The sequence below is a fragment of the Lobosporangium transversale genome, assembly GCF_002105155.1.
Source record: "Lobosporangium transversale strain NRRL 3116 chromosome Unknown BCR41scaffold_6, whole genome shotgun sequence".
Lineage (NCBI taxonomy): Eukaryota > Fungi > Mortierellomycota > Mortierellomycetes > Mortierellales > Mortierellaceae > Lobosporangium > Lobosporangium transversale.
The window spans coordinates 946,901-968,248 of NW_019028984.1; the positions used below are offsets into that span (position 1 = coordinate 946,901).

The 21,348-nt window shown below is 40.0% G+C and overlaps 8 protein-coding genes across 8 annotated transcripts; 1 reads left to right on the plus strand and 7 right to left on the minus strand.

The window, feature by feature from the left end:
- Nucleotides 1-690: 690 nt before the first annotated feature.
- On the minus strand, nt 691-3,092 carry BCR41DRAFT_347961 (hypothetical protein). The gene is made up of 7 exons (XM_022023195.1): nt 2,854-3,092; nt 2,560-2,719; nt 2,053-2,461; nt 1,652-1,928; nt 1,541-1,573; nt 1,240-1,415; nt 691-1,147 (listed from the first exon to the last, which is right to left on the minus strand). Exons 1-7 carry the CDS (start codon nt 3,029-3,031, stop codon nt 950-952), a joined length of 1,431 nt encoding a protein of 476 aa, XP_021884577.1. The 5' UTR covers nt 3,032-3,092; the 3' UTR covers nt 691-949.
- Nucleotides 3,093-3,533: 441 nt separating this feature from the next.
- BCR41DRAFT_393426 (hypothetical protein) lies at nt 3,534-4,443 on the minus strand (the record flags this gene model as incomplete). The annotated part of the gene is made up of 4 exons (XM_022028562.1): nt 3,534-3,752; nt 3,896-4,071; nt 4,172-4,204; nt 4,335-4,443. 4 exons carry the CDS (start codon nt 4,441-4,443, stop codon nt 3,534-3,536), a joined length of 537 nt encoding a protein of 178 aa, XP_021884578.1.
- A 1-nt stretch (nt 4,444) lies between these two features.
- On the minus strand, nt 4,445-5,865 carry BCR41DRAFT_206236 (hypothetical protein). Its single transcript, XM_022019924.1, has 4 exons — nt 5,541-5,865; nt 5,274-5,433; nt 4,736-5,186; nt 4,445-4,610 (listed from the first exon to the last, which is right to left on the minus strand). Exons 1-4 carry the CDS (start codon nt 5,692-5,694, stop codon nt 4,485-4,487), a joined length of 891 nt encoding a protein of 296 aa, XP_021884579.1. The 5' UTR covers nt 5,695-5,865; the 3' UTR covers nt 4,445-4,484.
- A 1,310-nt stretch (nt 5,866-7,175) lies between these two features.
- On the minus strand, nt 7,176-9,100 carry BCR41DRAFT_368330 (hypothetical protein; the record flags this gene model as incomplete). Its single annotated transcript, XM_022026373.1, has 5 exons — nt 7,176-7,352; nt 7,509-7,684; nt 7,988-8,264; nt 8,422-8,791; nt 8,952-9,100. 5 exons carry the CDS (start codon nt 9,098-9,100, stop codon nt 7,176-7,178), a joined length of 1,149 nt encoding a protein of 382 aa, XP_021884580.1.
- Nucleotides 9,101-10,350: 1,250 nt separating this feature from the next.
- On the minus strand, nt 10,351-14,670 carry BCR41DRAFT_419775 (hypothetical protein). Its single transcript, XM_022029812.1, has 4 exons — nt 14,099-14,670; nt 13,815-13,945; nt 12,558-13,719; nt 10,351-12,454 (listed from the first exon to the last, which is right to left on the minus strand). The coding sequence occupies exons 1-4, from the start codon at nt 14,250-14,252 to the stop codon at nt 10,365-10,367; spliced, it is 3,537 nt and encodes a 1,178-aa protein (XP_021884581.1). The 5' UTR covers nt 14,253-14,670; the 3' UTR covers nt 10,351-10,364.
- A 1,212-nt stretch (nt 14,671-15,882) lies between these two features.
- Nucleotides 15,883-17,977, minus strand: BCR41DRAFT_347964 (Alpha/beta knot methyltransferase). The gene is made up of 4 exons (XM_022023196.1): nt 17,511-17,977; nt 16,631-16,772; nt 16,391-16,501; nt 15,883-16,256 (listed from the first exon to the last, which is right to left on the minus strand). The coding sequence occupies exons 1-4, from the start codon at nt 17,751-17,753 to the stop codon at nt 16,033-16,035; spliced, it is 720 nt and encodes a 239-aa protein (XP_021884582.1). The 5' UTR covers nt 17,754-17,977; the 3' UTR covers nt 15,883-16,032.
- A 20-nt stretch (nt 17,978-17,997) lies between these two features.
- Nucleotides 17,998-18,997, plus strand: BCR41DRAFT_384366 (hypothetical protein). Its single transcript, XM_022027556.1, has 2 exons — nt 17,998-18,320; nt 18,430-18,997. The coding sequence occupies exons 1-2, from the start codon at nt 18,058-18,060 to the stop codon at nt 18,899-18,901; spliced, it is 735 nt and encodes a 244-aa protein (XP_021884583.1). The 5' UTR covers nt 17,998-18,057; the 3' UTR covers nt 18,902-18,997.
- Nucleotides 18,998-19,179: 182 nt separating this feature from the next.
- BCR41DRAFT_368334 (prolyl-tRNA synthetase) lies at nt 19,180-21,291 on the minus strand (the record flags this gene model as incomplete). The annotated part of the gene is made up of 5 exons (XM_022026374.1): nt 19,180-20,285; nt 20,393-20,547; nt 20,703-20,838; nt 20,972-21,065; nt 21,190-21,291. 5 exons carry the CDS (start codon nt 21,289-21,291, stop codon nt 19,180-19,182), a joined length of 1,593 nt encoding a protein of 530 aa, XP_021884584.1.
- Between the last annotated feature and the right edge of the window lie 57 nt (nt 21,292-21,348).

Genomic DNA, 21,348 nt, shown 5'->3' on the forward strand with positions numbered 1-21,348 from the left:
TTGAAGAGAGCAAGGTTTTTCTCTCGGATTCTTCAATTCGAGCCAGTGTTGAGACTGCATCAAGGCACAATTCCAAGACAATATCTTCATCATCAACACTTCGGACACTCTCTATTTGAGAATGAAAGAGCTTCAGAGCCTTCTTTGGGACGAGAGGAATCCGTGGTACACCATGCATCTTGTCAAGTGCAGGTTTGTTACGCTGTTATGGTTCCTTTTTTGTTGGTCTAATCTTTCAAAGGAAAAGAGTGGCTTAGTTTCTTTTTTTCCTGTTATTTTTCGGTAGCAAAGGACATTATGACAAACTCTAACGTATCCACTTACGTATATAGTTAGCAAAATCAAAATATGATTAAGAGGAAGAGAGTATACAATGAATGTGCTGGATATTGTCGTGCGGGAGTGGAGAAAAAAGGCAAAGGAAAAAAGGGAAAAATGAAAAGAAGTTGACACGTCAAGATAAATTATTGTGGCTGAGCTCAATTAGTCAAGTCACACAGGTCTGGTTGACCATGTGGGTGGGCATGTATTTTATGCTGTGAATGTTTCAAAACACTTAATACGGTATCAATTAAAAGCCAATGAGAAGTAGAGGCGCATTTTTATACTCTGAAGGAAGGGATTTTCTTTGCCTGGCCAAGAAAAAAAAAAAAAAAAAAAAAAAACGAAAATGAAGTGATCTAAACAACGCCCTGATTACATATAGTGCCCTTCAAATATCAAAACAAAAAATGACATTTGCCGTTTTAGTGACTTTTCGACTATTGCGTTCGCCTAAAAATGGCAAATGGCAAATTTTTGTTTTGATATTTGAAGGGCGCTGTTAACGTGTTTCATTTCAATTGTGTTCAAGAGGGTATGCACTTTATCTTATTTTGAACAGATGCCATCCATGGTCACCAACTATTTGCTTCAATGCTTTTGAAGTGGAAAAGGGGATATATTTTTATCAAATAGCCTGGGCGGTTTCCTCGAGCTCTTTCCTCACGCATTCCTGAGGCGAGACATTTCCTTTGCCGCGGTTTGGGGCTAATGGGAGCCATGCCAGTTGTGGGCGGTACTCTGCAGTTTTAGACAGACTCCACTGATGGATCCACTCTGGGATGTAGTTGAACATCACGTGGCGAATGGTTCGATCAGTCCATGTCTAGAAGTAGTAAATGTTGTGAAAAGGATCATAAAAAGGTTAGAGGATATAGATAAAGTGAGTAATGAAAAAAAAAAAAAAAAAAAAAATACCTGCCCCGCCATGAGTTGAGACATGACACTGCTACGCTTGACATGCCCACCTGCACGACTGTATCGTTGATGGTAGTATGTCTCAAAAGCTGCAGTGATGTTTTTGAAAGACAGATCAGTCAAAGCAAAGATACTATTGGCCAACACTACAGCATCCTGCATCGCATTGATCGCTCCTGTGTTCATTATAATCATAAAAAGAAAATAAGTAAACAAGTTAATCGTTAACACGAATCCACATCAAGCATCATGTCTGGAGGTTTTTTTTGTTTAAAAAAAGAAAAAGAAAAATAATAACAACCTTGAGCGCCTCCAGGAAGCATCTTGTGGGCAGCTATCAGTAAGAGAAAGGAAGATTTAATAAAAAGTCTTCTTTTTTCGTTTTATAGAACGATTGTTTTATTAAGATTACCATCGCCGATCAGAACTGTCCGACCATGGTACCATGTCTTAAACAATTTGTCTTCGAGGACGACTTTGGAAATTAAATTCTTGGGAGTGGCTTCAATAAGGTCGCCCATTTTACCGCCCCAGGGACAGGGCTCGTTCTCAAACTGCTTAATCATGGCTTCATTCGCTTCTGGGCCCCATTCTGCGTTATTGATGTTCAAACCTTGGCTCTCTGGCTCCGCGACTTGTGCACTCAGGGACCAACAGATTTGCTTGTCCGCTACATTACGGACGCCCCACTATGGAAAAAAAATAGAATGTAAATAGTAAGCATGTAAAAAAGATGAAAGGTTACTGGCTCTATTTTGCCCATAACTTCTTTTTTCTTTCTTTCTGAAAGCCTTTTCTTCACTCCCTTCTTACACTGCGATTATCATGCCCAAGAATCTGCGCAAAAGTTCCAAAGTTGTCTTTCAACTGTGGATATTTTTCATTCGTTTGATCATTCCCCCTGTCCTTGAAGTCTGCAACGCCGACTAAATTGACGTAGGCCATCTTGAAGTTGTCAAGATCTTCCTTGGGCAACACTCCTTTCTCATCCAGCTGTTTGTATAGGCTCTTACGGACCCCACTATAAGCCCCATCAGCTCCTACTAGGATATGGCCTTCATAATGTGAATTATCAACACAGTAGATTCTGATCTTGTCCTCACTAGGGACCTCTTCAATCCGAATCACTTTTTTATTCATGCTGATCTTCTCCACTGGGACTTGTTTCCGCATCAAGTCGTAGAGCTTTGGTCTTGAGAATGCCAGCATGTCGTAGCCAGTACTATAAGCATATATAAATATATATTAGGATGATGCCTAAGAAAAAAAAGAAACGTTCGTATATACAAATGCTTCAATTTTCTTTTGTTTGTGCCTTACAGTTCTTTCTGTCCCTTCCCATCCAAGAATCCAACCTGTTTCATATCAGTGCTATAAATGTATGCTGAATAAAGCGGGAGTGAAATCTTGTATAGTTCTTCTAATAGGCCCAGTTGCTCAAAGACTGGCAGAATGTTTGCTCCCAAAGTCATCACAGACCCTACAAAAAAAAAAAAAAAAAAAAAAATCAAAAACAAAAACAAAAACAAAAAAGCCGTTTTTTATTTAAAAAAAAAAAAAAAAAAAAAAAAAAGATGAGGATAAAAGATAGGATGAAGTGCACAAATCTCGTACCAAGTGGCCGTACTTCTACAGCACGCTCATAAATATGGTAAGGGACTTTGATCTTCTCTAAAAGTAAACCCAATAGGAGTCCTGCAAGACCTGCACCAACAATCAAGACTGTAGGCTTGGTCTGGCCCAATGCAGCTGGCGGAGCGGTGGTTGGACTCGTTGTTGCTTGATCTGTCATGGTCTCTTTCACTCTTTTTTTTATCTTCAAGGAAATTTTGGTATTTAAGAAAAAAAAAAAAAACGAATGAAGAATGAAGAATGAAGAATGAGATGAAGAATATGAAAACAAAGGGGGTTGACATTCCTTCTTAAGTACTTAGACAGTTTACAAATATCAATAACCACCATTGGATTGCCCAACCTTGTGTATAATAAGATAATAAGACACAAGCAATTGCATGAAATAAATGGGAACACAAGGAGTACAAAGTAGATTGTGCTTCACCCACCACAAACCACTCATTGCATCCATACGCCAAGGAAAAACCTGAAAGCAACAGAAGAAATCCTTTATCATGCAGATCTGTAACATTATTAATAATATTTTCAAAAGCTACATATGATATTATATATAACGGCATTAATGGGTGCTGTGTGGAACAGAGTCTAGGTATTACGTGCAGAGGAGGTAGAGGCAAATAGATGATGGGGGTTATCAGTCTGTTTAATATCCTTTTCGATTAGACTGTTTGAGCTATGGACTGCTGTGGTAAGTGAAATCCAGGTCTAGGTCTTCTTGGGCCTTCTTGTGGTAATACTCGTCCTAATCCGCGGTGCGGTACCAAAGGGAGCCATGCGATTTGAGGACGATACTCGAAATTCTTGGTTGAAATTTGTTGTTGTAACCAGTTTGGAAGATAATTGAGCAACACATGTCGGACAACTCTCTCGAGCCAAGTCTGCTCAGTCATAAAAAAAAAATAAAAAAATAAAAAATAAAGTGAATAACTAAACGAAGTTTCGTCAACATGCTTAACACTTTTTTTTTCTTTTTTCTTTTTTCTTTTTTCTTTTTTCTTTTTTCTTTTTTCTTTTTGTATACCTGTCCAGCTATCATCTTGGCCATGGCCTTGCTTCGCTCAATCTCGTTAGCTGCCCGATGAAATCGCTGTTTGTAATATTCCTGGAACAATGCAGTGATGTCTTCTTGCGTCGAACTATTCATACTATACAGACAGTTTGCCAATACCACAACGTCTTGCATTGCATTCACAGCGCCTACGAATCAGGATATCAAAAAAAGATGTTTGTAACCATTCAGCCCATGCAAATATAAATTGGCAAAAAGGTTCTGAATATAATCCAACAAGGTCTTTACCTACGCCTGCTGCAGGGAGCATCTTGTGGCAAGCTAATCCATGCATGCATGTTTATAGGATAAAAAGAAGAAAAGGATATCAACAAGTTGAACAGATATTTACATATAACGTATTATATATGAAAATTAAAATTCAAAAATCCATGGCTCCTATCCCCCTTACCATCGCCAATCAACACAGTGCGGCCATAGTACCATGTCTTAAACAGCTTCTCCTCAAGGAACACCTTTGAAATCCGCTCCGGAGGTGTGGCATCAAAGATCTCTCCCATGGTACCCCCCCAAGGATTGCGTAAATTTCGAAACTCCTTGATCATCGACTCGTTCGCCTCAGGTCCCCATCCCGAATTTCGAAATTGTAGGGTTTAGCTTCTGTTTCGGAGAGTTGAATACTGACTAGCCAGCAAACTCGGTAGTCCGCCACACTACGGACACCCCACTGAAATAGGATTATTATCAAAGTGAAAAAAAAAAAAAAAAAAAAAAAAAAGAGTCAGAACCAAAGATCCTACAGTCAACATTCGCCTCCTGTAAAGACCTTATCATCATTTCTCTGCCTATTACGCTGCGGTTATCCTTGCCCAAGACTTGTGAAAAATGTGCGAAACTCTCCTTCAGCTGTGGGTACTTTTCAGGGTCTTGAGGGGTCGTTACACCCACTAGACTGACATATCCGATCGAAAGACTCTCCTGATCGGACTTTGGCAACGATGGTTGGTTACTATGGCTACTACTACCTCCTTTACGATGACCACTGCCTTCAAGACTGTCACGACTACTGAACGCCAATATATTCTTGAAGAGGCTTTGCCGAACACTGCTATAGGCTCCATCGGCTCCGACAAGGATATCACCATCATATCTTGTGTTATCGGAGCAATGGATCATCACTCGTCCTTCTTCCTCTTCAATCCGTAATACTTTTTTGCCGAGATGAATCTTGTGTGCAGGAACCTGTCGTAGCAAGATATCGTATAGTTTAGGCCGTTCAAACAGGATATTATCATACCCAACACTAACGCAAAGACAGATTGATGATGAAAGGTTAGCTGAAAACTTCTTTTTTTTTAGAGAAAAAAAAAAAAAAAAAAAGGATACTTACGCAGCCTTTTGTGCTTTGCCTGACATGGCTCCAATCGCTTTCATATCTGCATTATAGAGTACAGCAGATTGGAGCGGCAATGAAATACTCTGAAGTTCTTCAAGCAAGCCAAGTTGCTCAAAGACTGGAAGAATGGTTGCACCAAGAGTAATTGCAGCTCCTACAAGAACATTAATAAAAAATAAAAGATCAGACTCAAGAGGGCGAAGCAACTTTCAGGAATCTCCCAAAAACTTGTGAATTGCCATCAATTGGATCTTTCCATACCAAGTGGTCGGATCTCTCTTGCTCGCTCAAAGATCTGGTAGGGAACATCAATCCTCTCCAATAATGCACCGAGTAGCAATCCACCAAGGCCTGCACCGACGATGATGACCGAGGGCTGCGATTGAGCTCTGTTTTGGATTTGCTGAGTATCCATGTATTTATTATTTTTTATTATTATTATTATTATTATTATTATTATTATTTCGACAACTTTCTTGTAAGAGAATGAGAACAGAGATGAATGAAGTAAATGTTAAACGGAATGAACCAATGGAAAGGGCTCACATGGGTTCATTCATCTCATTCAAGATGAGCAATCACGTTGAGTTCGTTTTAACAAACCAACTGGAGCATACTGAACAGACTGTCTATTAATCCAACCGTCCCACAAACCCAAAACAAACTAACAAAAAACGAAGCTTCACTTCAGCATCATACCCACTGAAGGGACAAAGCTAGGAGATTCATCCAATTAGCCCCAACAGCCCTAATCCTAGCTGCTCACATGCAGGAAGGAAGCAAGAATCCAGAGTCATTTTGAACCTGTCCCACTTTTCTCTACACAGCATTTCAGAAATGTATCCCATTGGCCAAACTCTTTAAAACCTATTTACTCCCATTTGCACGTTAGCCGTTTTTTTTTTTTTTTTTTTTTTTTTTATACGCCTTGTATACAAGATAAACCTATCTTTAATATATCTATATATTTTTTTTGTTGCTCCCTTGAAAAAAGTGATAATATCATATCTGAGTAGCTTAATTAAACTATATCCATACAGTGTCTTTAGTGATTGAGGTCGGGAAAGGCGTTCAGGAGCAAGCGAATGTTTCTTTGCGTCAGTGTTGATCTGGTCATCTGGAAACTCATGTGGCTTCTCAAAAGTGTTGGTCAGGGATGATCGGCAGCGAATGCAACTTGAGGATGCGACGTGAATTGTGAGCAGTTGGCCAAGCATCAGATACTTGGATGGCCGCTTGATCTGTGAGGAAGGTATATACCCTTTAGCTTCTGAATTCCTTCAGTTGCATAGTATATTCAATGATAATAGACCGACAAGAATAAAACTGTACCATCAATATACAGCCTGGCGTGGAGGACATGAACCTTAGGAATAAGCCTTCTAATGGACACCTACTTGGCGATGATAACGATATCATCGCGCTTGTAGTAATAGAGATGGCCTTATTCTACATCTCAAGAACCTTTTTAGGCACAATGCCCCAGCTAAGGTTACTCGGTGCAGAAATGCTTCATCTGCATCGATCCTTACTAATGCTGAAACGTTTCCCGAATATCACTAGCCACGATTTATCTTGAACAGGTCTGCTAAATGGCAGATCCTCAGCTTGAAACTTGTTTAGTATCAAAACTACGGATTTTTCGCCCTCAAGCTATATTAGTCCATATGCATAGAATCCTTCTAAGAAACAGCTTTTTCCTTCGGGTCGATGATCGGGAAGGCTCATTATACCAAAGTAGAAAGTAAGGAATCAGAATACATACACAAAATGCTCTCCCCTCCCTCCTTTTTCAATAATATGTTATTGTCTTTTTCTTCTCTCCTCTTCTCTTCCCATTTCTTTTCTTTTTCTTTTTTTTCTTTTCTTTTCTTTGTCTTTTATTTAACTATTTAATCATTCTACAGACCGCTTCCCTTCCTGTGGAAGGACGCGCGTGGTGCCGCGATTCTTGACGAGTGGCAACCATGCAATTTGCGGTCGATATTCAAAACTCTTGGCAATATACTGCTGTTGGATCCAATTAGGAGTATAATTCAGGATTGTCTTTCGGAGCATTCGTTCAGCCAATGTCTGGTAGACATTATTAATGGAGATAGTAATAAATTTAAAAAAAATAAAAAAAAATAAAATAAAAAATCCATCAGTTAGAAAACTGATATTATAATACTTGAAAGAAATCATTCCGAGAAAAAAAAAAAAAAAAAAAAAAAAAAAAAAAAAAAATACCTGGCCAGACATAATTTTAGACATTCCATTACTGGTGATGAACTGAGCGTGCGCACGATGGTATCGTTGTGCATAGTACTCTTCAAAAGCAGTTTGGATGCTTTTGGAGGAGTTGTCTGTCATATTGTACAGACAGTTAGCCAACACAACTGCATCCTGCATTGCATTCACTGCACCTAAACAGTTTAAGAGATTGTCGGTTGTTAATAAGCTTTTTCTTTTGTTTTCTTGCCATTCGTAGCATTCATGCCCCAAAGTATATAGCATCCTCACTACAGTTACCTTGACCTGCACCGGGAAGCATCTTGTGGCAAGCTTATGGAAGGTTATGTGGGAGAAAAGGCAATATATGAGTTTCTTTTTTGCTGTTTGAAGAGCTGCTTTTTTTCTGAACCATTTGAAAATAGCACTTCTTGAAGACAAAGAAATAAGAAAAAAGAAAAAAGAAAAAAGAAAAAAGCCAACTAGAAACTGCTTACCATCGCCGATAAGGACTGTTCGTCCATAATACCAGGTCGAAAAGACTTTCTCTTCCAGAAATATCTTTGAGATCAAGTCCTTGGGTGTAGCATCAATAAGATCTTTCATCTTGCCTCCCCAAGGACACGGCAAATCTTGAAATTCTCGGATCATGGCTTCATTGGCTTCTGGACCCCACTCTGAGTTCCGGAACTGCTGGTCCTTGGCTTCTTCTTCTGAAAGTTGAATATTCAATGCCCAACAGATCTGGTGGCCCGCCACATTGACCGCACTCCACTATTTCAGATAAGAGAAAAAATCGGTGGAAAAAAAAAAAAAAAAAAAAAAAAAAAAAAGAGTCAAAGGACAGGAGATGATATTATTAATCATATTGGAAAATGAATTGTACGCATTTGTAGAACCAATATTTTTCTCTTCCTTTCTAATACTTTACCCCTCTTCTATTCCCACCCAGGACTCGACCATACTGCGCATGCCGTTCTTTCAACTGAGGATACTTTTCAGGATCTTGAGGATTTGTCGTCCCGAGCATGCTGACATACCCGATCGAAAAGCTCTCACGGTCCTCTTTTGGGAGGATCCCCAAGGTTTCATCCAAATGTTTGTAGAGGCATTGACGGACGGCACTGTAGGCACCATCAGCACCCACAAGGAGATCGCCTTCAAAGACTGTATTGTCCGAGCAATAGATAGCCACCCTGCTTAGTCCTCCTTCAGTTTTTTCTTCAAACCGAAGAACTTTTTTGTTTAGACTGATCTTTTCGGCAGGGACTCGTCTGTAAAGCAACTCGTAAAGCTTTGGTCTTGAAAACAACAGATTGTCATATCCAGTCCTTTTGTTTTTGTTTTCCCAAAGAAAGAAAGAAATATTATCAACTGAATGCGGCTTGTTCAGAAGCAACAAAGATATAGACCACATATAATGTAATATACGTATTTGTATAAAAATATAAAATGCATTACTCCTTCTCACCCAAAAGCTCCATAGTGGCCAGTTTTTTCATATTGCCATTTAGGATAGAGACTTTAGTCACCGGCACAGAAATATTCCTGATCTCGTCTAACATGCCTAACTGTTCAAACATTGGAAGAATATTGGGTCCTAAAGCCATAGCAGATCCTTTTTTTTTTTTTTTTTTTTTTTTTTTTTGTTTGTTTGTTTATTTATGTAAAAAGAAAAGGGAAAAGAGTAAGCATAGATATATATATAAAAGGAAGAGATCGGGAGAGGAATGAAAATGAAAAACGCTTACCAAAGGATCGTAATTGAGATGCTCTTTCAAAGATATGGTACTCAATATTGATCTGCTCAGAGAATATAGCAAGCAATAGACCCCCAATGCCTGCACCTACAATTATCACTGCTGGTCTCCTCTGCTCATGGATCGTCGTTGGTTGTGACATTTTTTATTTTTTTTATTTTTTAATTGAGAGAAAGAGAAAGAAAGAAATAAAAAAAAAAAAAAATAAATAAAAAAATAAATAAATAAATGTAAAGTACAAATAAATAAATAAAGAATAAAGACAATGAAATAAAAGAAAAAAAGAGTGAAAGGAAGAATAAAAGGATTCTATTTTTTTTTTTTTTTCTTTTAAAGGGCGATGAACCAACAACGAATAAGCTTGTAGTGAAGCAGCTCATTTCTACACCATCTTTTAATAATCATGTCACAAGGAAAAAGAAAAAGGCGATAGAGATCTCTGAAGGAGAGCCTTTGGGCAAAGCACAAACATATACACAAGAAAGCCCTGGAATGCTTCATAGTCAATGAAAAGTGTACACATGGGCTCAGAAATAAAAGCAGCCTTTTCCTCTCTTTTTTTTTTTTTTTTTTTTTTTTTTTCCCTGTCATTCGTCCGTTAATCGATTGTAAACAAGTATACACGACTCTACATGGGTATAATAAACATGTACATGTACAATGGCCTTGGGCGGGCAACAAGGCCAAGGGGGTGTCCATCATTATCCAACATCCACAGACTAAAAATGACAACATGTTAGCTACACGCTTTTTATATCCATGTTCTATATTTAAAAAACCCCAATGTTTGTCCGTGTCAAAGGCTACTAAGCGTGTTAATTGAGTTTATGCGTCTTATGCATGTCATCCAAGAATGTACATGTACGTCGTGAAGGGAGCCAACAAGGCAACTAGATAGTCCAGATTATCTACTTTTGTGTATATTATTTATACATGTATAAATCTATCATACATCAGTATGACGCCCTCTCCAACTGTAAAACCTGTTCCATTCATCCTGTACGACTACAGTTGACTTCCAAAACAAGAAATATTTTGATCATCTCATCCCCTTTAAAGTAAAAAATGATAATCTGTATATTGTATATATATTTTATTTTCTCCTTACTCCTTTTTACGCTTCTCGATCCAATAACAACAACCCTTCTATCTCTGGTTCTGTTACTGCTGTAGATCTAGATGTGTGGTCTAATCCCAATAAGGTCTCTTCTTTTGACTGTAGCTGCGACTGCGATTGGGATCGTTGTTGACACGATGGCATAGACGGAAGTGATAATGTCTCAGGTGAAGACATGTACCTGGACAGATACCTAGAACTATCTGTTGATATCACATGTCCCAGCATTTCTACATCTACAGCAGCCTCCACTACCTCATCCTCCGTAGACTCCACACCTACTCCTTCTCCTTCTACTCTTCCATCTCTTCTTCTTTGGATGCCATGAATGCGTTCATGAAACATGATATCATCACCACTCTCGTTTGGCGTCATCAAGCCCAGTTGATCAGGTTCATTCTCTTCCCCTCCTTCTCTTTCATGAAGTATAGAGGTTGGTGACGACAAAATTGTTACATTTAAGGGCTGCGGTGAAATGGGTGTAGTGGCACCTTCTTCCATTGAAGATGAGGTCGCAAATGTAACTGTGGCTGTAGTTGTAGCTACAGCCGTATCTGTATCTCTGGCTGGCTCTGTAGTCATGGTTGCCGTCATCAGTTTAGTAAGGGGAGTTGTTGCCAACAGTTGTTGCCGTTCTGGCTGCTGCTGCTTCTGGTGCTGTTGATTCTGCTGCTTGAGAGAGAATCCAGGCAGAAATAGACGTGGATTAATTGAAACAATTGATCGGTTTGTTTGTGTCTGTGTCTGTGTCTGTGTCTGCTGTAAAGGTGAAGCCGGGGCTGTTACTGCCGCTGCTGCTGTTGCTGGGGTTGAATCTGAGGTGACAACGGGCATAGATTTTGGAGATGGGGACTCCCAGGTAGAATCAGATAAAGGAGAGTCAACGAGTTGCTTCTGCAATAAAGCTGCCGTAGGCGTCGGCATTGGCGCTAGTGATGGTGGCAGGGGAGTCGAGCTCCAAGGTCTCGACCATGAAAAGTCTCTTCGAACCGTATTAGGGCTAGGAGAGCGTGGTGGCAAGGACTGAAGCTGCGACTGTAAGACATTAGTCACTGGAGTCAGAGCTGAGGTAGATGTCGGTACGATAGTGGGACTGTTGCTGCTGCTGCCTCCGACCAATCGAGATGTAAAAATAGACGAGTGAAATGAAGATGCAGACCCTAACACAATTGCTGGTGGCTTCGAGGGCAAAGTAGTACCAGTTCCAGTTGAAGGACCGCTCATTGCTGTCGCTATTGCAGCAGGCGGCGCTGTAGCTGATCTACTAGCCAGTGTAAGTGTTGATGCTAGTGCCGTTGGTGTGGCGTTTCGCTTGAAAAACCCTCGTCGTTGGGTCCGACCCGTCATGATCGAGGCATCATCGCCTACCACTACCCCTGCTCCTCGCGCTACCGTTGCTCCATCACTTGATAGAGACGAGCTACCAAGGATTGCAGAGAGTGTAGAGGGTACTGTAGGGGCTGGAATGCCGCCGGAAGGAGTCGTAGGAGCGGAATTGATCATATTCAAAGCTTTTCGTTTTCCGAATAGACCATACCGCTTGATGAATTGTTGGGGACTTTCCTCTTGTGCACTCTCACTTTTATCACCGCCAGCAGGGCCTGAGCCGGTGCCAGAACCTGTTGCCAAGGTAGAAGAAAGCATTGATGTGGATTTGCTTGAAGTTGCACTTGCTGAAAAGTACGACATGCCACACTGCTGTTGTTCCTGTTGCTGCTGCATGGCTGTAACATCACCATTGGTATTGGTGTTAATACTGTTATTCTGCTGATGATGATTAGTTCCTCCATTATTGACATGGTTATTGGTATTACTGATTCCTGGTGTCCCTCCTCCTCCTCCCCCTCCGCGTCGAAAAATACCGCCTGCCCATTGTTTAGCCCAGCCTACGCGCTGATTGACAGCTCTCTTGGCCATGTTGACGTTCATCCGACCAGAGTTCTTCATCAGGAAGAGCATCCCACAATTACTGGCAAACAAGAGAACTAAGAAAAAGTCAAAACTGCAATACCGTACTAGCAGTGTGTATGCGGTCAGCATCAACAGAGTCTTGCGACGCTGTTTTACAAATGCTGTCTCACGGACCACTAATCGATCAAAATCATCGAAGATGATCAAAAGTCAATACCCAACCTTTTTTTTTTAAGAAAAAAAAAAAAAAAAAAAAAAAAATCTTAGTCATAAACTTACTTGCAAGGGTCACTTTATTGCCATTCCGTGGATCCGGCTCTGGATAAGTCAGTAATGCAATGAACTGAAGTGGGATTTCCAGGATTGAGTTTGGCTTCTCACTCTTCTTGGTTCCTGTATTAGGCCCACCACCAGAGCCATTGCTGTTAGCTCCTCCTGCTCCTGCTACAGCCAAGAGTCCTGGAGGACCTTCTATCCAGCTTATAATAGTATTCAAGATTAAAGGCGCACTAGACCATCCGAACGATCCACTGGTATTCCTAGTCGACCCATCTCCATTTGCTTGCTGCTGCTGCTGGTGTTGTTGTTGTTGTTGCTGTTCATCCTTATCGGATGGCACAGTGGCGACAGGGGGCTCAAATACTCCTCCATCATGTGTTGATCGATGAAAGGAATCGGAATCTCGACTACCGCCATTGCTGCGTCTGCCAAGGTTGAGGAAAGGGAACATCTGTACATCCTCCTTGTCGGGCGACTGCGTCCATGTTGTAGTATGTTGATTACTATTAGGATATATACTTTGGTCTCCATGCTGCTGATGCTGGTGACGATCTACAGGATCAAGGGTATAAAGGGTATAGTTGTCTTCTTGTTGACGTTGTTGTGACATTGTAGACGGACGGTGGTAATCTTTATGAAGGTAATCAAGCTCGTACGGTGGTTTTAATGAATATTGGTGTTGTGACCGATTCTGTGGGTGCGATCGGCTTTGGGATTGCTGAAGTTGTTGTTGTTGTAGTCGCTGTTGTTGTTGCATGCGCTGATGATATTGAAACTGATGTGATGTCGCTGCTGTTGATGACGATGGAAGGGAGCCAGAGGGAACAGAGAGGAATGAAGCGGATGCTGAAGATCCAGGTCTTTCTGGAAGATCATTTGTCAACAATGTACTATGTTGGTGACGAGAACGTTGGTGTTGATGACTATGTCGGTGGGGTTTAGTAGTAGAGGAGCGCTTTTTAACATCCTCTAATGAAATGGCCTTTCGCAACAAGCGCCCAGCAACCCCAAGCTTAAAACTGTCTGTTATAGGTGTATCCTCTTCATCCGAGAACATGGATAAATCAGAACCAGAGAGGTATCCGTCCTCATCATGGAACTCTTCATCATCATCATCTTGCTCTTGATTCAATAGATCGATGTCTGGTGGAGAGAGAGCGTTCTAATAAGAAAGAAAAAAACAGATGTTATTAGTAAAAAAAAAAAAAAAAGGCATTTTGAAAGACAAAAAAAAAAAAAAAAAAAAGCTGTTTTTACCGGGGTGCTGGTTCCCTTGAGCCAGGTTACGATTTTCTTGGATGTGATCTTGCCTTGGATGACAACGCGTGCACTCTGTGACAGATGGTCCAGTTCTTCCTTTAGAAGCTCAATTGAGTCCCCTTCCGCCACTGGTGAATTATAAAAATAAAAATAAAAAATAAATAAATAAATTATGAATTATAAATTATATTTAATCTTTATTTTTATTCTCCCTTTTCTTGCAATTAATATTTTCACTTTTAAAAAAACAAATATATATATTTATAAATGTATAAACATGCCTCGGTAATGAGGGAATCCTCGGGTAATGATCCTGTATGGATTATTCTCCTGACGTGGATGATGCTGAAGCACAAAGATATCAGTCTCCACCACTGCTTTCCAATTAGACCGTCCTCGTAGGAGTACACCCACCAATCGAGGATGCACCACCATCTTTTGAAATGCCAAACCCCCTCACTTTTAGCAAGAGAGCAGGATCAAGTCGGGTCAAATCAAGTCAGATTAGGTCCAGATTAGGTCAGATATGATCACTTGTAGTCCAGGATGTATTAAAAGTTATGAGCCAAGACTGAACAAGTGACTTTGGTCGAAATGGCGGTCAATTGAGCGTTGCGTGCCAACAAAGAGAGCAAAAAGTAATAAAAAAAAAGGGGGAGGAATGGAGGATAACGGATATGGACATACAGCAAGGAAGAAAAGAATAAGACGAGAAAGAGAAAGAGAAAGAGAAAGAGAAAGAGATGATTGATTGATTTGAAATGGGGTAACGAATGAAGAAAAGACTCGATGCAAACACAATTGAAATTTGATGTGTGAATGAATTGCAAAAAAATAAGGATGCAAATTCAGGTACAAAAAAAAAAAAAAAAAAAAAAAAGAACAGGCTTATTTGCGCACACAGGACAAGGGACAAAGTGACACAGTCAGGGTGTAGGACAATGCAAAGAGAGAGGGAGGACAAAGAAATTGTGGGAGAGAATGAGGAGAAGTTCAGAGCGGAAGGGTAAAAAGGGGAGTTGGAGGATAAGGAAGACAGGGAGATGATTTTCCTTAGTTTTATTTTATCTGCATAGCACACATGTAACTCGACAAGGATCATAAAAGACACCATGCATGGTATGGCCATGCGACACCCCTTTTAGACCAATCGCATATCCAATTCAATCCATTACGTTAGACCATTTGTACCTTTCTGTCTAGCTTAACTTTAAGTCGTGCTTATGCACTCGTACAACCTTTCTGATCTGTTTAATATTTACATTTTGTTGATCAAACAAAACCAAGGCCAAAAAGCATGTCGAGGCCACGTAAATTCCACAGTACGCTGGAATTTCGTATTGCTTTTGCTCATGCAATCAACTTTCAAACTATCCCTCACATTGATTTGCATTGTTTAATTGCCGAGATCGTTTTCCAATTCAAGTTCGAGTGAAATAAGCAGAAAGCATAAAACATGGAGACGATACATGAACCAGGGATTTCTTTTAATTTGCTTTGCTTTGCTTTGCTTCGATTCGCTTTGACTTCAAGTGTCTCAAAGAAATATCTTTCAGGACATCTTTGACATCATCGCTATCCCTATTGTTCAATATCTTTTGCCATCTTTTTGAAAAAAAAAAAAAAAAAAAAAAAAAATATTTTTTTTATTTTTTTTTATTTTTTTTATTATATGTATTTGTTCTACATTTCTGCCAAGGGACATACATGCATGCAACAGAGGAGTGGGAGAGGTAAGAGAGAAAAACAAAAATGAAAATAGGTCCTCCGAGTTGAATGCGAAGTTTGACCCATCAATGGAGAGGGTGGTTTGTGAGCGTTTCGGTGTCTTTGAATAGTGAATTATGCAAAAATAAAATAAAAAAATAAGGAAAACGAAAGGGGGAAAGCGAGAGAGAAGAGAGAGGGTGATAATGACATTTGTTGAAAATATAACTGTACATTGCAATGTGGATGCAGAGAAGAACATATCAAAACAATTGAAAAAAGAAAGAAAGAATAATAATATATAAAGTAACAACGACAACAACGATGCAAAAAAAAAAAAAAAAAAAAAAAAAAAAGAATATAGCAAATCAATAAGAGCAAAAATGATCCCCAATCATATCCGCGTCAAGTTCATGTTCTCTGATCCTGTCATTGATCTTGAACCCTAACCTCGAACGAAGACTCGAATCACTCTCATCATCACTACACACACAAAGAAGCTCTAGCCCTAGACAATACCCCAAAGATCTTCAACGCTACAGCAGAGTTTTCCGCAAGCAACAGATGCAGAAAGAGGGTATCCTGATACTCCAATCTTCTTGTCGACGTAATGATCAGCAAAGTTGTCCTCTCCATGAGCCATGGCACCAATAGCGACGCAGATCGAATAATCCTCTGGAATAGTAGGGAGGAAATCCTTCAAAGCGACCACTGGGGCATCGTACGAAAAAGCTGTGATTTTCAATAGATTAGACCATTTCAATCAATAACAATGTTAGAAACCACTCATACCATGTCTTCTTTTAACATTTATCGAAATTACAAGACAAAATCCTTTTGAAAAAAGCGATTTCAATCTTGCTTACCGAGCTTCAGGCACTTTGTAGGAAGGTGATCCGTGATAGGGTTCTTGATGACACGAAGTAATTTTTCCGATCCGTTGACAGAGCGAATAGACAATTTGTGCAGCAATTGAACTACAGTACAATGTCGCGTGGTAGAGGAAAGAAGATAGGTTTATCAGATGAGGTCCTAATAGAGCAACCATATAATCATGATCATGAAAGAATCAGGGAAGGCTTTGTTTACTAGAAATAAAAACATACCCATGAGTCCAGAGAAACGCTTGAACGTTCTTGGGATACGGACGTGAGGATTCACCTCGATTAGGACATTCTTGGCAGTATGGATGTAGACCTGAAGAAGACCGGCCTTATTCAAGGGACTATCCAATAAAGTGAGCAAACACTGTAATAACAAGTCAATCATCAATAAGACGCCACAGTGGCTTTTTGCTTTGTCACACCAACCATGCAGACAATGTGCATACACCATGGCCTTATTGACACCTTCGTTTCAAGGCCTTTCCCTCTCTCTTTTTTTTTTTTTAGGATATCTCTTTTACTTTAGATCCTAGATTAGGCGTATAGTATAATGGAAATTATAACATGATGGTGCAATAAAAGAAAGAAAAGAAAAGAAAGGAAAAAAGAAAGAGCAAAGATGTAACCAGCAATGGATGACAAAGAATAGTTTCAAAAAAAAAAAAAAAAAAAAAAAAAAAAAAAAATTCCCACAGCCAGCAAAAGTAATAGTCGTTGTTTGAAAAATGACAAAAAAATAAAAAAAATAAAAAAAGAAGAGCAGCATAAAGGTATTACATTCACTTATTGGTGTCATTGATGCGATCGATTCAAGTACAGTCGTGAGGAAAAGGATCAAAGTCAGAGTATACAGACAAGTGAAATCGGGGGAGACTTCCAATTGTCTCATGGGAAATCAAATATCCTCTTCTCCCTCTCTCTTCCTTTGGAAAAGATAATGACAATAATAATAGCAATAATAATAACAGTAATAAAAAGATTTTTTTTTTAAAAAAAAAGAAGCAGATCGTCCTTTTATCAGGAACAATTGCACTACTGTTCATTGCTTTTCCCCCTTTTCTTTTTTTTTTTTTTTTTTTTTTTTTTTTCGCATGTATTTTACCTGATGAGTGATATCAGGACGAGCATCAGTCACCTCCTTGCCCATCTTCTTGAGGATCCCTTGGTGATCATCACAGTTAAGCAGCTGATAACGAGCATCCTTGTCCTTGCCAACCTTGTATGTCTCCAGACAGGCTGACTCCAAAACAACAATTAGACGACGAGTGTTCTCTTTTTCCGTCACTGTCTTTGGCACCTTGGGTGCTTGAGGTACCAGCGAAATATTAGTGTTTGATTGTTCCATTGTTTAAATCTTTATCCGTTTGTGTATGTGTATGTGTATGTGTATGTGTATGTATATTGATATGGAACAAAAGATGAATAAAATAAAAAACACAAGTTAGAAGCTGGGCAAGTTGTTGAAGATCCAGAGCAATGAATGGGGATAATCGAAGTGAAAGAAACAAATAAAAAGAAAGATGTCAGAGATGATGCAGGTCCAGTAAAAAAAAAATAAGAGGTGGAGGCGTAGACTCTCATGGGAGAGAAGGAAAAAAAAAAAAAATCAAAATGTATACAATGAAGATCACAGTCACAATCTGCGTAAAATGCCTCTTTCTCTCCTTCTTCCTTCTCTCTTTCTCTTTATACCCTCCTCCACTCCTTATTGTATATTCATATCACGTAGTCAAGCGATAAAGGACGCGATCCAGGAAAAAAAAATAGAACAAATGGATCAGGATCAAAGTATGGATATAGATTCTACTGGTACATCGATATCAGCACAACAAAAGTCCAAGAAACAACAACCTACAATACTGACTAGACTATGCGACACTCCATCTGAAAATTACTATATCTATTTGACAATGTAAGACACACCACGCTACTTGTATTTTTCTAATAATAATCTTGCAATTGAGTGAACAGAAATAAAAAAAAAATCCAACCAACTTCTCTTCCTATTTTGAACCTTACAGTGAAATGGAATTACAGGCAGATGCAGCGGTAACAAACACCTCAAAGAGGAAACCTTCTTTTATCCAAAAACTCTCGATCATGATATTCCGGAAAATGCTCTCCAATGCTACCCAAGATCTCTTTGGTGCTGCTATGGGAGGAGGTATCAACATCGACATTTTAGGTTATTGGACCGATCAAGCTCAAGATCCTTTCAATCGCATGATCTCCTCAGCCTCTTCCTCATCATCTTCAGATCCGATTTCATCGCCTACTTTACCAACAGTCTCTGTTCGACCAACGTACTCCAATATGACTGCTGCATCTGCAGTCCTGAGATGTCACTCCCTCGACTTTAATCAGCTATGGAATGCTCTAACACTCTTCAACACCTTGGTCGACGATTACGAGTCTCGCTTCGAAGTACATTACACATCTTCAACCTTGCTAGGTTTGCAGGCAAACTCTAGGCAATTGTTGTGGCCCAACTAAAACTCGCACAATTTGTACACACATCAACCATGATCGGAAAAAAAAAGCTACAGTCTACTCTCTCCGTTTCCAATCAACGTATTAAAGCATACTTGCATTTTTGCCAAAAACAAATATCTTTGCAATCAAACATGTAATATGCGGAACAAATTATTCCATGGCTTTAGCTTGAAAAAACTTTTTTTTTTTATTTTTATTTTTTATTTGCATTTCAGATCTGAACTATATATTTCTCAAGACGCATCAAATCTCTATTTTTTTTTATTTTTTTTTTTTTTTTAGTAGCTACGTCCAAACAGTGCCCAGCGCTTAGCATCCTTTCCACAAGAGACACATTTGGTCTCTCCAGCAACAATAGGTCTATCCTGGGGCTGCTCCAAAGGGATGCAGAGCGATTTAGCACCCATCGAAGGGGCCTTCTCGTCCTGAACCTCCGTCGTAGCAACGCCAGTGCTTTTACTCTTCTCCTTGATCTCATCTTCACAAGCTGGCTCCTCGCACCAAGGAATCATACACATCTTCTTGTCGTCCAAAGCAGGGACAAAGTCCTTCCAGTCATCTACATAGGCCAGGTTGGCGTCGCGGGTCTCCTTTGCACGTTTGAACAGGTTGCTCTGGACATCATCAAGCAACTCACGAACCTCCTTGACGAGCTCGGCATGCTGAATAGTAACCTTCTCACCATTATCACGGCGGGCAGCCAAAGCCTGGTTATTCTTGACATCCTTAGGTCCAACTTCGAGACGAACAGGGACACCACGGAGTTCCCAGTGGTTGAACTTGTAACCGACCGAGTAGGTGGTACGGTCATCAGCTTTGGCACGGATTCCAGCCTTCTTGAGCTGCTTAAGGATATCTCCGATGCGCTCCTCAATAGCAGCCTTATCTTCGTCTGTAGTCTTGGCGTTGATACCGCAAGGGATGACAACAACCTGGATTGAGGCAACACGGGGAGGCAAGACCAAGCCCTTATCGTCTCCGTGGACCATGATCATAACGCCCAAGCTACGGGTGGTCAAACCCCAAGAGTTCTGCCAGGCATGAAGAGCGGGTCTAGCCTCGCCGTTGGGAAGAGGTCCCTGGGGATCCTCAAAAGAGATACCAAACATCTTTGCAAAATTCTGACCCAAGCAGTGGGAGGTGGCAGCCTGAATACCGCGTCCAGTAGTGGGAACAAAGCCCTCAATGGTGGTAGTATACAATCCTCCAGCAAACTTTTCATTCTCGGATTTGATTCCCTTGATGACGGGAACAGCAAGAAGATCCTCATAAACTTGGCGATACAGATCCAAAATCTGATAAACCTCCCTGTCAGCCTCCTCTTTGGTAGCAAAAGCAGTGTGACCCTCCTGCCACAAGAATTCACGAGTGCGGAGGAAAGGTTCTATAATAATTGTTTTTAAAACATATGGAGAAAAGGGTCAGAAACGATTTGATTACATCTTATATTTAAATATACCTTGCTTTGATATATGAACAACGACTCCTTACGAGGATTTTTGAACTCCCAGCGAACAACGTTGCACCACTGATTTAAGCGAAGAGGGAGATCTCTGTGAGAGCGAATCCATTTGGCATAGTAGGGGTACATGACAGTCTCAGAGGTAGGACGGACAGCCAAGGGTTCCTCAAGATTGCTGTTTCCACTATTATACCATGTAAAACAAAGAAGCCAAAGGTAAATGAAAAACGAGAGCGAATTAATATAATGCCCGCTTTTTTTGATGTCCAAGCACTTGATGCAAGTTTCGCCTTAATAAAAGCTCCAATGGCAAAGAATATAAAATTAAAATAAACATACGCCTTAGTGACCCAAGCAACCTCAGCGGCGAAGCCCTCGACGTGATCCTTCTCCTTTTCCAAGTTCTTGGCAGGGACAAACATTGGGAAGTATGCGTTCTCAACGCCAAGCTCCTGAATCTCTCTATCGAACCAGACTATTGCATTGATAACAAAGGTATCATAATATAAATAAGCTTTTTGTCTACACTATTATCATATAAAAGGATAAAGAGAGTTTGGCCTTTTTTTTTAAAAAATAAATAAATAAATAAATAAAAAAAAACGTACGCTGAATCTCCTGCCAAACTCTGTAGGCATAAGGTCTCAAGATGTAGCAACCGCTGACATCGTAGTACTCAAGCATTTCAGAGCGAGTGACGACCTAATGTATAACACAAACATTCATTGAATAAACACAGAGCAAAAATGATTAGAAAAATGATCATCAACTTGGAATCCAAGAAAGCCCTTTGTTTCTGTCTTTGATGACAAGACTTCATATTTACCTGTTGATACCATCTGGGGAAATCAACATCCTTCTTGTACTCGATACCAATCTGGACAGCACCAGTGGAGGCAGCCTCCTTCTTAGCAGCTTTGGGAGCCATCTTGTTAGCCTTAGCGGCCTGAGGAGCAGTGGAGCCTTCAGCGGCTGTATTATGTTT

Excerpts from the sequence above, each read along its gene's own strand:
- BCR41DRAFT_206236 (XM_022019924.1), bottom strand. The coding sequence starts at position 5,694 with ATGGATACTCAGCAAATCCAAAACAGAGCTCAATCGCAGCCCTCGGTC. Across the intron at positions 5,187-5,273 it reads GGCAAAGCACAAAAGGCTGC|TGTTGGGTATGATAATATCC; the intron begins GTAAGTATCCTT and ends TCTTTGCGTTAG. Across the intron at positions 4,611-4,735 it reads TGGGCAAGGATAACCGCAGC|TGGGGTGTCCGTAGTGTGGC; the intron begins GTAATAGGCAGA and ends ATCCTATTTCAG.
- BCR41DRAFT_347961 (XM_022023195.1), bottom strand. The coding sequence starts at position 3,031 with ATGACAGATCAAGCAACAACGAGTCCAACCACCGCTCCGCCAGCTGCA. Across the intron at positions 1,574-1,651 it reads GACAGTTCTGATCGGCGATG|CTGCCCACAAGATGCTTCCT; the intron begins GTAATCTTAATA and ends TCTTACTGATAG. Across the intron at positions 1,148-1,239 it reads CTCAACTCATGGCGGGGCAG|ACATGGACTGATCGAACCAT; the intron begins GTATTTTTTTTT and ends TACTACTTCTAG.
- BCR41DRAFT_384366 (XM_022027556.1), top strand. The coding sequence starts at position 18,058 with ATGCCTCTTTCTCTCCTTCTTCCTTCTCTCTTTCTCTTTATACCCTCC. Across the intron at positions 18,321-18,429 it reads TACTATATCTATTTGACAAT|TGAAATGGAATTACAGGCAG; the intron begins GTAAGACACACC and ends TGAACCTTACAG.
- BCR41DRAFT_419775 (XM_022029812.1), bottom strand. The coding sequence starts at position 14,252 with ATGGTGGTGCATCCTCGATTGGTGGGTGTACTCCTACGAGGACGGTCT. Across the intron at positions 13,946-14,098 it reads AGGATTCCCTCATTACCGAG|TGGCGGAAGGGGACTCAATT; the intron begins GCATGTTTATAC and ends ATAATTCACCAG. Across the intron at positions 12,455-12,557 it reads CAATAAAGTGACCCTTGCAA|TGGTCCGTGAGACAGCATTT; the intron begins GTAAGTTTATGA and ends TTGATCGATTAG.
- BCR41DRAFT_347964 (XM_022023196.1), bottom strand. The coding sequence starts at position 17,753 with ATGGAACAATCAAACACTAATATTTCGCTGGTACCTCAAGCACCCAAG. Across the intron at positions 16,773-17,510 it reads GTCCTGATATCACTCATCAG|TGTTTGCTCACTTTATTGGA; the intron begins GTAAAATACATG and ends TTGTTATTACAG. Across the intron at positions 16,502-16,630 it reads GCGTTTCTCTGGACTCATGG|TTCAATTGCTGCACAAATTG; the intron begins GTATGTTTTTAT and ends ATTGTACTGTAG.